This window comes from Gopherus flavomarginatus, chromosome 17, assembly GCF_025201925.1.
Source record: "Gopherus flavomarginatus isolate rGopFla2 chromosome 17, rGopFla2.mat.asm, whole genome shotgun sequence".
NCBI classification, from domain to species: domain Eukaryota; kingdom Metazoa; phylum Chordata; order Testudines; family Testudinidae; genus Gopherus; species Gopherus flavomarginatus.
The window spans coordinates 11,645,613-11,662,007 of NC_066633.1; the positions used below are offsets into that span (position 1 = coordinate 11,645,613).

At 44.5% G+C, this 16,395-nt stretch overlaps 1 protein-coding gene across 1 annotated transcript in view; it reads right to left on the bottom strand.

Annotated features, from left to right (window-relative positions):
* The window catches only part of GPR107 (G protein-coupled receptor 107), a 55,788-nt gene that overhangs the window by 1,417 nt on the left and 37,976 nt on the right, over window positions 1-16,395 (bottom strand). Inside the window, 2 exon segments of the mRNA XM_050927082.1 lie at window positions 15,281-15,405; window positions 16,225-16,308. Coding sequence (XP_050783039.1) covers window positions 15,281-15,405; window positions 16,225-16,308 — 209 coding nt within the window.

The window sequence follows — 16,395 nt, forward strand, 5'->3', positions numbered from 1 at the left end:
GTACTCATATAGGAAGGGGCACCTTGGGATTTAATCTAGACTTCAAAAATACTAGTCAGTACTCAGATAGTTCTGTTTGTGTTACAGTACTAGCCAGAGGCAACAAAAATTAGATCAGGATGAGATCCCATTGTGCAAAGATCTGACAGACAATAGCCAGTCCTGGCCCCAAAGAGCTTACAAGCAGAAGAAAGGATGAGAGCCAAAGAAGAATTATCTCCATTTTACAGATGGGGAACTGAGACACAGGGAGATAAAATAACTTGATCAGTGGCAGATCTAGGAACTGAACCCAGAGTCCCCGTGCAGTGCATTAACCACAAGACCATCCTTCCACTATGGCACCAAGAGCAGCTGCTTCTCTTTCAGAATGTTCTTTCGCCAGAGTTTCTAAACATAGATGGTTGTCACAGCTTCTTGCCAAATCTCAGTGTAAAGACTATTGCTAATCCATTTGGGTTTCTCAAGCTTCATTTAAAAAAAGTGTGCTTAAAAAGGGTTTGGACAAACAAATCTGTAAGCAGGAGCCAGAGCAACAATGCCAACTTCCTACCCTAAAAATGTTTCTGGTTCCAGCTGTCTCAAGAAGGAACCACCCACAAGCCACCCCAACCAATGTAAGAAAGCAAAAATGGCAGATTACAGTGAAGGCTCAAGACTAAAAAGAGAGAAGACTATAACATCACAATTACAAATGCTTCTAAAAAATCTCCTTCTATTCCAAACATTCTTAGCTGTACAGCTCTTTGGTAGAAGTCTTTTCCTGGGGTGGAGGAAAGGATATTGAGGTAGCTTGTTAGTAAAACTGCTTATTGAAAGTTTTCTGATAGAATCTTTTTTCTTGCAAAGAAGAGTCCACTGCTAACTAACCAAGGACAAGACCAAAATTTAGACATGCTGCAACTGAATGTATTTTAATCTTTTGTGACAGACCCAAACCAGTCGGGTACAGGAGTCTGGTAGAGGGTAAACATACTGGTCACTGGATGAGTAGTTTTCTGTTCCCTGAGCGACCAGAGCAGGGGCTGCACTAGAGTAATCAGGAACCTGCTAGAACCAATTAAGGCAGACAGGCTGATTAGATCACCTGCAGCCAATCAAGGCAGGCTAATCAGGGCATCTGGGTTTAAAAAGGAGCTCACTCCAGTCAGGCCAGAGGAGAGGAAGTGCATGTGAGGAGCTGGGAGCAGGAGGCACAAGGAGCTGAGAGTGAGAGGGTGTGCTGCTGGAGGACTAAGGAGTACAAGCGTTATCAGACACCAGGAGGAAGGTCCTGTGGTGAGGATAAAGAAGGTGTTTGGAGGAGGCCATGGGGAAGTAGCCCAGGGAGTTGTAGCTCTCATGCAGCTGTTACAGGAGGCACTATAGACAGCTGCAATCCACAGAGCCCTGGGCTGGAACCCAGAGTAGAGGCCGGGCCCGGGTTCCCCCCAAGCCTCCCAACTCCTGATTAGACACAGGAGAACTGTGGGGAAGATCACCAAGGTGAGCAAATCTGCTAATAAGCGCAGGACCCAGCAAGGTAAAGGAGGAACTTTGTCACACTTTGTTTATACTGAAGAGAATGGCAATACGGTGTGTGTCTCAGCTAGACAAGCGACACGCCAGAGGCTACTGGCTTTTATTGAAGTTCCAAGCAAAGCGGTTGATTAAAAACAAACAAACAAAAAACAATAAGCTTATGAGTTTGAATGTTCTTAAAGCTTTGATTAACCCTTTTTGTATTAAATATTTTCCATTCTGCATTCTGAGGATTTTAACCAAAATAAAAAGGAAAAATCTATACTACAGAACATGCCAATGGCTATAGTCCAGAATCCAACATACTGTATTAAAGCATACTGAGTCCTATTAAAGTTATTCAGGGGAAATCAGAGTAACGATAAAAAACAGAGGTCATCCCCCATATCAACCTGGGACTCTATCAGTACAATTTGACAGTGGGACCATAAAACCTTCTTATACTGTGCAAATATTATGCAGGCCCACCTGATGCATCAGTAATGCCACCAGTGTCAAATGATTACCTTGAGTAACAGACAAGTTCTTCAGAATATCAATAGGACAGCCTTCTCCATTGTAAAGGAGAGACAATAGTCTGCCTCCCACATGGTAATTTGACGTATATCAATGTTCCCTTTTTATTCTGTTGCAGAATAATGTACTCCCTCCCATTTTATTTATTGGTATCTTCGGACTCATTAACACGCATAAAGTTCCTTATTTAGCATAAGGAGAGCCAGGTAAAAATGCTGCTAGCCTCCCTCTCCTGCCCATACACAATGCACACACGCAGACACATGAGACTCCTGAAGGAAGTTGCAACAGTCTTGCTTGGAGTTGCAACCTTGACCCGCTGTTGCATTCTATATAGTTTGATTAAACAAAAGTGTGTTTGTAGTCTCTGTGCTCAGTGCAATCTCTCCTCTCTCCAAATAAAAGAGGGAACAAGAGGAGTTCTTTTTTCAAAAGGCTCTTAAGATATTGCCTGTTTAACTTCACCACCACAGAGACAATCAGTGAATAAGCTTCTCTTTACACTAGCTACAGCAGGTACTTTCCCTGAAAAAATATATAAATATGCTTTTCTGCCACTGCAGTTCTATTGCTGGCAGGGCTGGGCACAGAGCAAGTCCAGAGGACATGGTGGTAAGAAGGCTGAGGTCTTGTCTACATTATTGCTTCCGCCATCACAACTCCAGTATATAGCAAGAGATTTCCCTCTTCCAAAAAAACAGTTCAGAAAAATGCTTATTAGGGCCCACAAAAGCTAGGGGTTAATGGCATTGACTAAAGCCAGGCACTCTGCAATTCAGACTAGGCCTCTGAGCTGCCACAGGACTTCACTTCTGATCTGCAAGGCCCTAAGTCAAAGACTCTCAAACTGCAGTCCACAGAGCACTTATCTGTCTCTAGGCAACAAATTACATGAATGGCAGCTCAAATATATTAAATCTTTTCCTTCTTAATTTTTCCCAAGTGAGCAATTCCTGGAGTTACCACAGAGCTAGTAAGTAATGATCACAAGCAGGAGGAGGAAGTGATGCCTTATACCAGCGGTGCCCAAACTATGGCCATACACGTCCCACCAGAGCATTTCATAAGGCCTGTGGCCTGCTGCGACGCAATATACTAACAATCAATTCATAGCACTTTGTTGTCATGTTTACATCATTTTAGTTTACACAAGTCTGTAAACAGACAATACTATATATAGAAACAACCTAATACTTATGAAACAAGCTGAACTTAAACTATAAATCAATATGGGAAGTTTAAATCTTATTAAAATATGCAGAATATGTTTGTCCTCCACAAGGTTGTGCTTAGGTTTATGTGGTCCTCTTGTGTAATAGGTTTGGGCCCCACTGCCGTATACATTTGTAATACGTGGCTAAAAATTATGGAATAGTTTTGTTTCCCTCTACCCTAGTTAATCCCAATTTATCAAGCAAGAATTGCTAAGTATGAAGAATCTTTTCCACCTGTCACAGTTCTGTTTCATGATCCTCTTTTTTGCTTGGTCTTCTGTTTTATAGTCCTACCTGAGGAAAAATGACAAGAGGAAAAACTGGAAAGATAATAGCAGCTGACCTCCATGAGTCAAGTCTTTGATATTGCAAACTGGAACGAAAATTGATCTGCCATCAAGCAAGGAAGCTGAACTCAGCATGAGAAAAAGCTTTATAGCGGTTTTCTTTACTTAATGGAGAACATAATGAATTAGTCTGTTGTGAAGCAGGGACTTGGGAGAGCGTGCAGAGGCAGAATGATAGGAATCTATGGATTCTGCAATTTCCTCCTACCCCAGAGAGCTGCTCATCCCATTACGCAAAGAGAACTAACTCAGGATACCACAAAATAAAGCAAAGGTGTTATCACAAATAGAGGTGATTTTAGTAGGGCCACTGTGGACAGCTGGGAGGCAGGAGGAAATCGAGGATACCACCTTCATAAGACATTAGTTTCATTTAATAAAACAGGCGTTGGTTAACAAGTGCATTTCCTCCCAATCTCATCCTACTTCAGCGGGGTTCCTCCCCACCACCACCGGCACTCCCACACGCACTCCACTTCAACTCAGATATGTAAAACAGCATTCAAGCATCTGACATTTACAAGTAAGGCCTGTTTAGCTAGAGAAATAATTCATAGCAGGGGAGAGAGAGAAGCAAGCTATCTCCCCTCCACCTCAAACTACTGCATTGTTTACATTTGAGGATTTAGCCAAGTGTGTCTGCACCATCTCAGGCAGCACTCTTTAATCTAGCAAAGTGCCAGCTAAGTGCCCACAAACTGACAGAACTCACTTTAGAAGTAGCATAGAGCAGAGTGACAAAGGTCACTTTTCGCTGCTAGAGACTGGCTGCTGACCCTGTCTGGAAGAAACAGACTGGTCTCTAGACTGGGTTTGGTTATACTCTCTCCTACACCAGTGCAATTCTTATTAATTTTGGTGTATCTGAGCAGAAAACAAGACCTATAATCTTTAAGGCTACTTTCTTCTATAAACACTTGAACTGAGATGTTCTCTGGTTAAGTAACTCCTTGTAAAGCTACTAAAAGTAAATCCCTTGATATTTCCTACAGCCAAGACTTCCTAATTTACACTTTTGATTTAAGAGTTGAATTAGGAGAGTTTACATATGTAGGAAATGTGTGCCCTATGCTGTCTTTTTATGGCATAAAAAGGGTCTTCTGGTTTCTTTCTTCTGCCTAATACTGGCCTATTTGAAATACTGCTGAATTATTTCACGTATATTAATTTTTGTCATTATCACCAACAGCATATGTGCATTTATGTTTACAGACAGCGAGAGCTCATAAAGCTACTCACTGAAAACGTATGTGGGCCAGAAAGCAGAAGGTAAAGTATCTGTGCTACAGTATTAGGTCACAACTCTGACATTTTCCTGGAATATTTGCGCAATGCATGGAGCACTCGCAAGATGACCTCAGAGTATGTTAAACCCAAGCTGCAGCTCTCCCTTGGTTCAGGAGTAAAGAGGATGCTGAATCTACATATCAGGACATTTCTGCAGCAATAAGGATAAAAGGCAAGCATCATTTGTTTTAAGAAATAGGAAAGCCAGGTAGTTTTTATACACCATAAAAAGGGGCGGGGGTACATTTTTGCTTTGTACCTGTAAAATCAAACTGGAAACAACAAAACATGGTGAAGTATACCCTATGAGATCAGTTTACAGCCTTCTACCTTCTGCCATAGCTTCAGAAAAATAAGGTGTATCTATCACATGAAAAAGCCATCACACACACACAGCTGGTACAGTCAGTCAGGATACGGACAATCACATAGCCACTTGTGCTCACATAAGCCTTGATATTTTTCAGCTGAAACAATATTTGTTTAATATTTATTAACAAGAATAGGACAGGCAAGGGCAAATTTACTGTTATGTTTCACCTACCAAAACCCCCCACCTACTGTGCTTTTCAAAAATGCATAACCTTTCACTCCTGATGTAGCTGGAGAATGAAGAACGAGAATCTCCTAGAGATCCTGTGCCAGATGGCCAAGGGAATGGAACAGACCCATGAGTCAGAGGAAGAGAATTCCAGCAGAGCTGCGCGGATGCTACCCACAATGATGCAATAATGGAAAGTCCCAGAACAAACACTGGAGTCCCCTAATCTAACAAAAGCTCACAAGAAAAGTTCTGATTTCAGGTTTCCAATGCTCTACCGGCTTCCCCGTTGCTGAGATGCTGATGGCTTAAGACACTTGAGTCACTCTGCCAGGCTTGCTCAAACTTATCCCCAGCAGATCTGCCCTTTTAAATCTTGAAATGGATTCTTTAAGATTTGCAAATTTAGTATTTGTGGTAGGTGTCTGATTACCAACCTCAGAAGCTGTGGATGAGCAAAGACTTCCAAACAGATGAAGCTGGTGCAGTGCCAGTGCAAGATTTCACCACACTGTTCAAGCCCAACCTGAATGTGCCTCCCCACAAAAAGAAATTATCCAAGTCTTCATGCTTTTTTAATCCTGGGCCCTTCTAGCAAGTCTTCCAATTAGGGAGGCCATTTTCTGATGTTGACATTTGTTCACTGGGACCCAGATTGAGACCATTTTCTTACAGATAGGCCATTAACCACCATTAAATTATAATGGCTTTGAATCCAGTTACTTGGGGGTGACTAAAACTAGTGATTTAGAGCTTTTTGTTCTTAGGGCCCATTACCAGTTCCAGGAGCCCCAATCTACTCTAAGCAGCTGACCAGAGCCAAGATCTCTATTGTAACTCCTAGAGCAGCAGTCCTCAAACCTTAGCAACCCAAGGTCCCCCCTTTTGATGTAAAAATTTTTGTAGACCTCCAAACCAGTTTCTCATTTTCCCTAGGGGAACTCAACCCCCGCTCAGCCCCAGGCCCTGCCCTCACTTCCCCCAAGGCCCCAACCACCACTGTCTCCCCACCCCTACCCCTACTCCTCCCACCCTCTCTCCTGAGCAATCCCCATCCCCGCTCCTCGCCCGCCCTCCTGGAGCCTCCTGCACGCTTCTCAACAGCTGTTCTGCAGCGTGCAGGAGGCTCTGGGAGGGAGGGGGAGCAGTTTATCAGTGGGGCCAGCAGCCCTGGACATGACTTGTGGACCTCCTGGAGCTGGACATGACTCACGGACACCCTGGAGTACCCTTGCGGACCCTAGTTTGAGGGCTGCTGTCCTAGAGGGCAAACACTGGATTAAGATGACTTTGTGGACTTTACATCCCTAGTCTATATCTTTCTGCTATGCAAATATCGGTTAAAAAGTTAACCAGTTAAATTATTAAAATTATATCATTTAATGGTTAACCGAGGTTGCTACGGTGGGCCAGTGCAGGGTGGGCGGGGCTGGTGTCCCATTGGCCTTGTGTGACCGGGGCTGCTCCAGCCTGGGTCCTGCCAGGCTGGCGGGGACAGGGTCCTGCCTACCCGCTACAGGTGGGGCTGCTCCATCCCACCAAGTCTGCTGCAGCCAGGGTCCTGCTGGCTGGCCAAGGTCAGGGACTGCTCTGGTGTGGCCGGGACTGGGGTCCCGCTGCGGCCGGGGCTGGGGTCCCTCTAGCCAGCCAGCCTGATGGGGCCCGGGCCGCTCTGGCCCATTGACCCGATGTGCCGCTGGGGTTAACGGTTAAAGTCTGGTTAACGGTAAGTCTAAAGCTTATCGGTTAAACTTTTACATCCCTACTATAGATTCAGTTTCAGAAAGGGGAATGGCACTGCAGAATTGACTCCCAAGTAATTCACATCAGTTACAAAGGAGATACTTACACCTGTTTCAGCTTTACTCTTTAAATATCTGTTGAACTTTTGATTTTTCTTAAGAATGACTAGGACATAAGAGCTGAAGAAAGAAGTTCCAGTGAGAAATAAATTCCCTTCAGTGTTATACCAGGATCAAGAAGACAGGTTCGCAAGACATTACATACACTATTGTTCCTCACAGCTATAATTTATTGGGTAGGTGCAAGACATTCGACAGGAAGTTTCCCCCTTGATGCTCAAAAAAGAACACTATCAAATGCATTTTAAATCTGGTCAATTTATAGACCTAGAACTGTTGTAATACAATAGGGCAGTGGTCCCCAACCTTTTTGTCTGGCGAGCGGCGGTGGCAAGCAGCATCACTGAGAGGCGTCGCTGCCAAAATGCCGCAGAAATTCGGTGGCATTTTGGAGGATGCTCGACCGCTGGCCAGGACGCGGGCGCATTTAGATGCCCCCCGTGGGTACCATGGTGCCCGCGGGCACCACGTTGGGGACTCCTGCATTAGGGAATGGTCTTGAATTATTTTGAAGTCCATTATTTCTGAGAACTTTAAAAACTAGTCTGCCTTGTTCAGCAGTTCCCTCAATTAACATCATTTCCAGAGCTATGCAGACATCAGTGAGGTTGGTGATAATACAAAAATGTGTTTTGACATGCAAAGGCATTTTATATTAATTTCAGTTCCATTCAAATCTGGATGAGGAAAGTGCTTGACAAATTGGAGCGAAATTAATTGATAGGAAGATTCCTGAGCTTTCTAAGATTACAAAAAACAGAGTGTACAAAATGCCTAACTACTGAAAACATTAATTGGAACTGCTTGTTTATAATTATAAACAGCTCCTTTCTACAATCCAAGAAAGGAAGAAAAGAAGTGGGTAATAATCCAGCTATCAAATATGAAGACTATTTAGTTTGAATTAGATCTCAAAGAATGAACCAAATATAGAAAATATTTACATCTAACGAGCTCAAATATTTAGTATTCTATTTACACTTGTTTTACTTTGGTGTTAGTTGTATGCAACTTCACTGTACACTAAATTTGATACCAGCGTATGTTGGACATGTAATACATGTCCGGAGATAGTCACATCTGAATGTCAACCCACCTTTAGATATGAAAGTACTGCTGAAAGTCAATTTTGCCAGTGACCATTCAAAAGTAGTTTTATTCATGTTATTCAGTGCCTTTAACTAGTTCACTTTAGACCATTCAAAAGTTAGCTTTTAAATCAATGGATCCAGGCAACATCTCTATTATATAGAGACATTTGAAAAAGTATGAAGACACACACATAGCTAACATGGCACTGTTGGTTACAACAGCTGTGGCAAGCAAAATGGATTCTTATTACTATGATGTACAGTTTAAAAACAAAAACAAAAAAAACTTACCATGGCCACTAACCAAGAGAGCGTCTTCTACAAGTTTTCTCATCTCCTCCAAGTGATAGTTACATACTAGCTGTGTTGCTAAACAAAATAGGAAACCCACACACCTCCATGTGTGCTGCATAGTTAAAAAAACTTTCAAAGACCCTGTGAAATCACAGAATTTTAATTAATAGTGGCTAAATTCATACAGTGTGTTTACTGTAATCCATACCGGCCCACCCCTACCCTGTTACTTATAAACACACACTCCACACTATACGCTTTACATGCTTACAAAACTACCTTTACTTTAATACAGTGGCTTTTATTCCCTCACCATCGGGTGATATTTGAGGCGTAAAGGCACGCCTGGGCAGCCTAGACTGGATTTAAAATACAAGGTAGGAGAGAAGATAAGAAGCAGTGGAGCAATACAGATAATTAGCACATACACCTCACACCCAGTGCTAGATTCACAAATCCCAGCATCCAACTTCAGCCATGTATTTTTGGTTGTTTTTTTTTCCCTGGTAGTCTCATAGAATCATAGAAGTGTAGGACCGGAAGGGACCTCGGGAGGTCATCTCGTCCTGTCCCCTTCACTCAAGGCAGGACTTTGCAATAACTAGACCATTCCTGACAGCTGTTGTCTACCTTGTTCTTAAAAACCAGCAATAATGGAGATTCCGCAACTTCCCTAGGCACTTTGTTCCACTGCTTAAGTATCCTGAAAGGAAGGTTTTTCTAATGCCCAATCTAAAGCTCCCTTGCTGCAATGTAAGCCCACTGCTTTTTGTCCTATCCTCAGGGGTTAATGAGAACAATTTCTCTCTCCCCTCCTTTTAACAACCTTTTATGTACTTGAAAACTGTTGGGGGGAGGGATAGCTCAGTGGTTTGAGCATTGGCCTGCTAAATCCAGGGTTGTGAGTTCAATCCTTGAGGGGGCCATTTGGGGATTGGCTCTGCTTTGAGCAACGGTTTGGACTAGATGATCTCGAGGTCCCTTCCAACCCTAATATTCTATGATACTCCTGTGTCCCCTCTCAGTCTTCTCACCTCCGGACTAAACACTTTTTTTCAATCTTCCTTCACAGGTCTTTTTTCTAGACCTTTAATTATATTTGTTGCTCTTCTCTGGACTTTCTCTAATTTGTCCACATCTTTCCTGAAATGTAGTGTCCAGTAATGGACACAATATTCCAGTTGAGGCCTTATCAGCGCAGAGTAGAGTGGAAAAATTACTTCTTGTGTCTTGTTTACAACGCTCCTGCTAATACATCTCAGAATGATGTTAGCTTTTTTTGGGGGGTGGGAGGGAGGTAACAGTTAACCTGTTGACTCATATTTAGCTTGTGGTCCACTATGACCCAAGTACTCTTTCCTAGGCAGTCAATTCCCATTTTGTATGTGTGCAAGTGATCATTTCCTCCTAAGTGGAGTACTTTGCATTTGTCCTTACTGAATTTCATCCTATTTACTTCAGACCATTTCTCCAGTGTCCAGATCATTTTGAATTTTAATACTATCCTCCAAAGCACCTGCAATCCCCCGCAGCTCGGTATTGTCTGCAAACTTTATAAGTGTACTCTCTGCCATTATCTAAATCATTGACGAAGATATTGACCAGAACCAGAACTGATCCCTGCAGGCCCTTCCAGCTAGACTGTGAACACTGCAAGCACCTAAGATGGTACTACTTGAATGTTTTATTAAAACTTGTTGAAGTCACTGAGACAGTTGGGTAATGACTCCAGATTGTTTAGTTATGCTGGAGACCAGCCTAATCAGAACTTGTCCATATCCTCACTTTACCTATATCTAGTCACCCAGTTGCACGTATTCCTGTTAAACCAGGCCTGATTGTACTCTTGACTTTATGACTCTCCTCCTTCCAACTGAGGAACAATTTCATTTATACAATAGCCAAAAGCTATGGAATGGACCAGTTTATAGGATTAAGCTATTGAAAAAGCGTAAGCCAGAATTGCAGTTTCACACTGGACAAGCTAGTCACATTTTTCCACTGAAGCTTTGACCACTTTGAACATCCTACCCTTGAAGGGATGCAATCTAGTCAGTTTCAAAGAGCAATTTAAGTAGTGGTTTCAAGTATCACACCTGCCCCTAAATCTTCCTGCCAATTTTGGTGGTGTGGTGGCGTTGTTTCTTTTAAATCAGGCCTGCACAACATGTGGCCCACGGAGCCTCACTGTGCGGCCCGCTGTGGGATTCTAAATCCCCCGCACACGGTGCTCTGCGGGCAGCCCTGAGCCCTTTAAATCCCAGCCGCGGCCAGGAGTCACAGGGCTTGGGGCAGCCCGCAGCCACGGGGAGCCCAGAGCCCTTTAAATCTCAGCCGCGGCCAGGAATCAAAGGGCTCTGGGCTGCCCGCAGAGATTCCCAGCTGCGGCTGGGATTTAAAGGGCTCAGGGCTCCCCGCGGCTTTGGGCACCCCAGAGCCCTTTGAATCTTGGCTGCTGCTCCGGCAGCGGGGCCAGCTGGGATTTAAAGGGCTCAGGGCTCCCCGTGGCTGCAGGCAGCCCAGAACCCTTGGAACCCCAGCCCACGGCCGCTGATTGCCCCCTTCCCGGACCCCTGCCCCAACTGCCCCCCAAGACCTGCATCCCCTATCAAAGCACCTTGGTCCTTGTCCCCCAATTGCCCCCTCCCGAGACCCCTGCCCCTTGGGACCCCAGCCCCTATCTAAGCCTCCCTTCTCCTTGTCCCCAACTGCCCCCTCCTGAGACCCCCCCAACTTTCCCCCAGGACCCCACCCCCTACCTGTCCACTGATAAACCCCTGGGACTCCCATGCCTATCCAACTGCTGCCTGTCCCCTGACTGCCCTCCCGAACCTCCACCCCATCCAATCCCCCCTGCTCCCTGTCCCTTGACTGCCCCCTGGAACCCCCTACCCCTTCTCCAACCCCCAGCCCCCTTACCATGCCACTCAGACCAGCGTGTCTCACTCCATGCAACTCCAGACACATTGCTGCCATGCTCCCCCGCGGAGCCCACAGCCCCCCACGACCCCCAGCACCTGCCTTCCAGATCTGAGCAATCCTGAATTTTGGGGTGCTCAAGCTCAGTTTGGGCAGCTGTTACTTCATTTCTCCCAAATCAAATATACTGATCCTCTGTAACTTGCTGTAGAAAAAGTAGGATAAAATTGAGCAAGAAATGCTTACTAAGACTGGAATTGCTATCTTCAACAGCCATTGCCTTTTTGTTTGTTTAAAAGGAAGACAGTGATATTGTATTGGCAAATTCCCCATAGAAAGAAAGAGTGGAACAAAAGAATAATAAAGGCACCTCAACTTTTCCTCATTTATGGAGGACAGTCTTATAATATGCATCCAGATATCCTCCAATCACACAAGCTGAAAATTGTTCCATTTTACTGCAGCTCTGTAACCATATAGGAACTAATCCTGTCTGTGTTTTGTGCACATCCAAAATTCCTGCTGAATGACCCGCCCTGGGAGTGAGTTACCAGTGACCCAGGGCTGGAGCGGCAGGAGGGGTGTGTGTGTGTGGGGCACTGGTGGGGGGGAGTCCAGGGCTGGGGCAGCAGCGGGGTGGGGGGAGGACACTGGTGGGGAGGAAAGGGGGAAGCCCAGCGCTGGGGCGGCAGGGGGTGTCGGTGGGTGGGAGGAGAGCCCAGGGCTGGGATGGGGGGCAGCCAAATTTTTTTTTTGCTTGGGGCAGCAAAAAACCTAGAGCCAGCCCTGCCGAGTTCCTCCAGCTGCCAGAGCCCCGGGCCCTTTAAATTTGCCCCTGAGGGCTCCCAGCCACCTCTTCAGCTAGGAGCCCCGGTTGATATAAAATAAAGTATCACCTCTCCACCCCCAACTTTCCTTTTTGGCCCACAGCTGTTTTGGCGGGGCGACGCTAGGGAAGGAGGGTTTGTTTCTGCAGAGCTGGGCGGCCCTGGGGTGGGGTGTTTCTGCAGGGCTGGGAGATTTCGGCCCTCAGCTGTTTTCTTTGGAGTAATGTGGCCCTCGCCGCTTTACGAGCTGTGCAGGCCTGTTTTAAATAATTGAAAAAGGTTTTAAACTCATGTGGCCTGAAGGACAGTCAAACAAGAGAAACTGATATACATGGGAAAGTGGGGGTACATGACCCATGCCGTCAAATGCAGAGAACAAATCGCAAGGAGAAATTATTTCTCAGATCTCAGTCATATTAGGGATTACTTTGTTACAAAGAGCAGGTAAAAAAAAAAGTAAAGAAATACAGACAGGTGATGGAAGCTGCTGTCCCTTTAGGGAGACCACTCTATTGTACAAGCCTCTAGGAAAGGACCAGATTGTGTCCTTCACTTAGATGGACTGGGACAGACCTAAGGTTAGTGACAACCTCGAGACTTTCATGATGGAATCAAACATCTGTAGAAACTGTACTTCACTATCCCTGCTCCTCCCTTTCCCCTCATTCCCAATATATCAAAGCATTCTTTGCTAACCTCTCCACCCCAGACCCACACTCAATTTGAGAAGTAATTCAGAAAAGGATAATATGCAGCACTAAATTAAAGGTGACTGAGTATGTGCCAATTAAAATTACATTCAGTGCTTTTCAACCTGATGAATTTATGGCATATTCCATTACAGAAAATTAGAAGCATTTCTGAACCTTAGCCCTGAGGCTGTCACACTGGAGGTGGGGAGGCACCTTGGGTTGAGATCCAGCTTTATTTGTGATTATTCCAGACTACAACTCTCACAGGGAGAATTCTGACCTCATTTGCAACTGCCTTTGGACCTGGCAGTCTAGTGGGAGCACAGTATTCTGGCTAGGGGTGAGGAATAAAGGGTACAGAGGAGTCCAGCTCCCCAGACCAGACACTTGCCCAAGGCTGCACTATCAAAGCCACACGCTCAACCTCAGGTGTTGACCCTTCCTCCCTCCCATCACATGCTCTAGCAATTCTCCAGTGGATGAAGAGAACAGCACCTAATGGCCACAGGGAAAGCATGCCTGTGTGGAATTCTCATGGCACGGGGCAGATAGGAACCCCTGGAAGAACATAACACTAGTTATACACTATACAACTCTAGTAAGGTGAGCTGATCTGGATCTCACACTCTCTGATCTTTCAGCTGGAGGTCAATTAACAACTCCCCTACTCTGATGGCTGAGTTAGGGATTTCCTAAGGATTGGCTCAAGTTAATTCTACTGCCATCAATGGGATGTGACATGACAGCTGCGCCAGGGGTTTAATGCTCCAAAACACTGCTCAGCCCAGGCAAAGGATGTTTTCCCTATGTACGCATTCATAAGCAGCCAAAAATAGCACAGTTAAGTTACACCAGTGGGGCAGTGTCCCACAGTGGCTCTTATTCAAGATCAACATCATACTCTAATAACAACAACAACATACAAAAACATCATCTCTCCAAAGTCCAAATGCAGCCACTTGAGAATCAGGTACAGCTTTGGATGCACTGAAGCCTTGTCAGCACAGTAAGTAGTCTCAAACAAGCACAAAATATGAAGAGAATATATAGCAGCCATATCACCAACCTGCCCGTGTTTACTGGAGTATGCAGGGGACACAAGGAAGGCCAGCACCGCCATTGGCTTTGGCTACATCTGCAAGATTTTAGAGAGATGGCCAGAAAAAAATCAGACATCTATAGCCCAAATTCATCCCTTCTGCTTCAAGTTTATAGAATGTGGTAACCATTAGCCTTTTTGGTCACCTTTATAAGGCTATGAACCCACAGCGATAAACCAAGCTGATACTTCATCCTGGTACAGCACGCACAACTACAAGCACTGTTTTAGAACAGAGGAGCATTTGGCCAAAGACACACTGAGTGTGGGAAGGAAGGAGGAAGGGAAGAGATCACCTTTTTCATCTAGGGCAGTGGGTCCCAAACTTTTTTACTGGTGACCCCTTTCACACAGCAAGCTTCTGAGTGCGACCTCCTTCTAATAAATTAAACACACTTTAAAATATATTTAACACCATTATAAATGCTGGAGGCAAGTGGGGTTGGGGTGGAGGTTAACAGCTTGCAACCACCCATGTAATAACCTCGTGACCCCCTGAGGGATCCTTACGCCCACTTTGATTTTCAGATGTGCTGAGCATTCAGCTCCAGTCGAAGTTCACAGATCTTCAGTTGCTCAGCCCCTCACAATTAGCGCATGTCTACACATCAATGTGTACCACAATGCCTACCTGGCAATTTTTACCCATGATAATGCATGGAAAGCTAGTGTAAGTATGTCTATCAGAAGAGCAGCACACCTCAACCTGCAGGGTAGACATGCCCTTAGGTTGCTAACTTTAGGAGTCCATAAATGTGAACGTTCATTGCAAGATTTCAGTACGCATGTCATTTTTTACACCATTAGGTACCCTACTAACTTGTTGCAAACTACTGTAACATCCAGTTCTGAGGTGCGTAGGCATACCATAAGCTTCTTTAGTGGTTTGGACAGCTATTGAATTTGAGTCTAACTGTATTTTTACACACACAGCTGATCTCAAATACTGGGGGAGGCAGGGAGGAGGAAGAGGAGAGAACAAACCTCCTCAGAAGAAAAGTGCAAGCAGCCTGTCTTTCTAGCACTAAGTTGTCAAAGCCAATGAGGAAGAGGGGAAAAAAGATACTTACATAGCTTCCACCTTCAAGTCATCTCCATCGTCCTAAGAGAGATGGAGGTCCGGGTTACCTGATGCCAGACAGAACTTGTACCCTGTAAAAACAAAGAACATAAACGTTGCCATTTCATCCAACAGCTGCAAGTAAAACAGGAAATTGAAGACTGTTCTCGTGACCCCATATTGTCATGACACATTAACCTAATAAAGGCTTCTTGGCCACTAAATATTGCATCCTATGAATGAAGGTAGTCCCCCAAAGTGTCCCCCCGCCTTACTGCTGTTAATCCCTGGACAAAGAACATTAGCCCTCTGAGTTTACTGTGTTCCCTGCCATTTTAAATATAGTTAGAATTCCAAATGTCATTTCAAATATAGTCAGAATTCCAAATGTCATTTAAACAACTACAGCAAGACTCTGCTTTAAGGGAAAGAGATGCCCCCTACGTCGTTTGGCACCAACAGTTAATGTATTCCAAATATTGCTGCATGGTGGCTGGCATTATACTTTAAGAAACCATGTATTTTAAAGTCACTAAGCAAAAGACTGTAGATGGAGAAGTGAAAGCTCATTTGACTGGCTCCCTGGGGTCTCAATTAACACAGGGCAACCCAGAGCCTAATTTTTTTTCCTTTGTACACTCTTGATTAATTTCCTTCAGACATTTTAAAATCGAAAAACAAAAATTCAATGTAATTACTTTCAGATGTCTCACATATAATCGAGCAGCCTCGCAGGACAAGCATGAAACTTAAAAACCCAGCCCAGTCTCTTTCCTTCCCCTACGCCCTCAGGAGTACCAGTGCTGAAGACTGGCAGAAATCAGACCTCAGCAGTAGGCTTTGAGAAGTTATATTACAATGTGGAAAAGCACCTCTGATTTTTTATTTAGTTACAGTTAAAAATGAAAACGAGAGAGAGAGAAGGGATAAAATTTTCCCTTCGCAGTAAGATACCTGGTAGAGACAATTCCACTGGAACAGAACAGCAAACCTGATGACAATTGGAATGACCCGTGTGAAGTAAATGTAACATACAATCTATAGAAGGAAGAGAGGGGACAAGAGCAAGAGTGAGAATGACGGCATTATCTTTTTATAATCTCTTTTTCCATGGAGAAATATTTC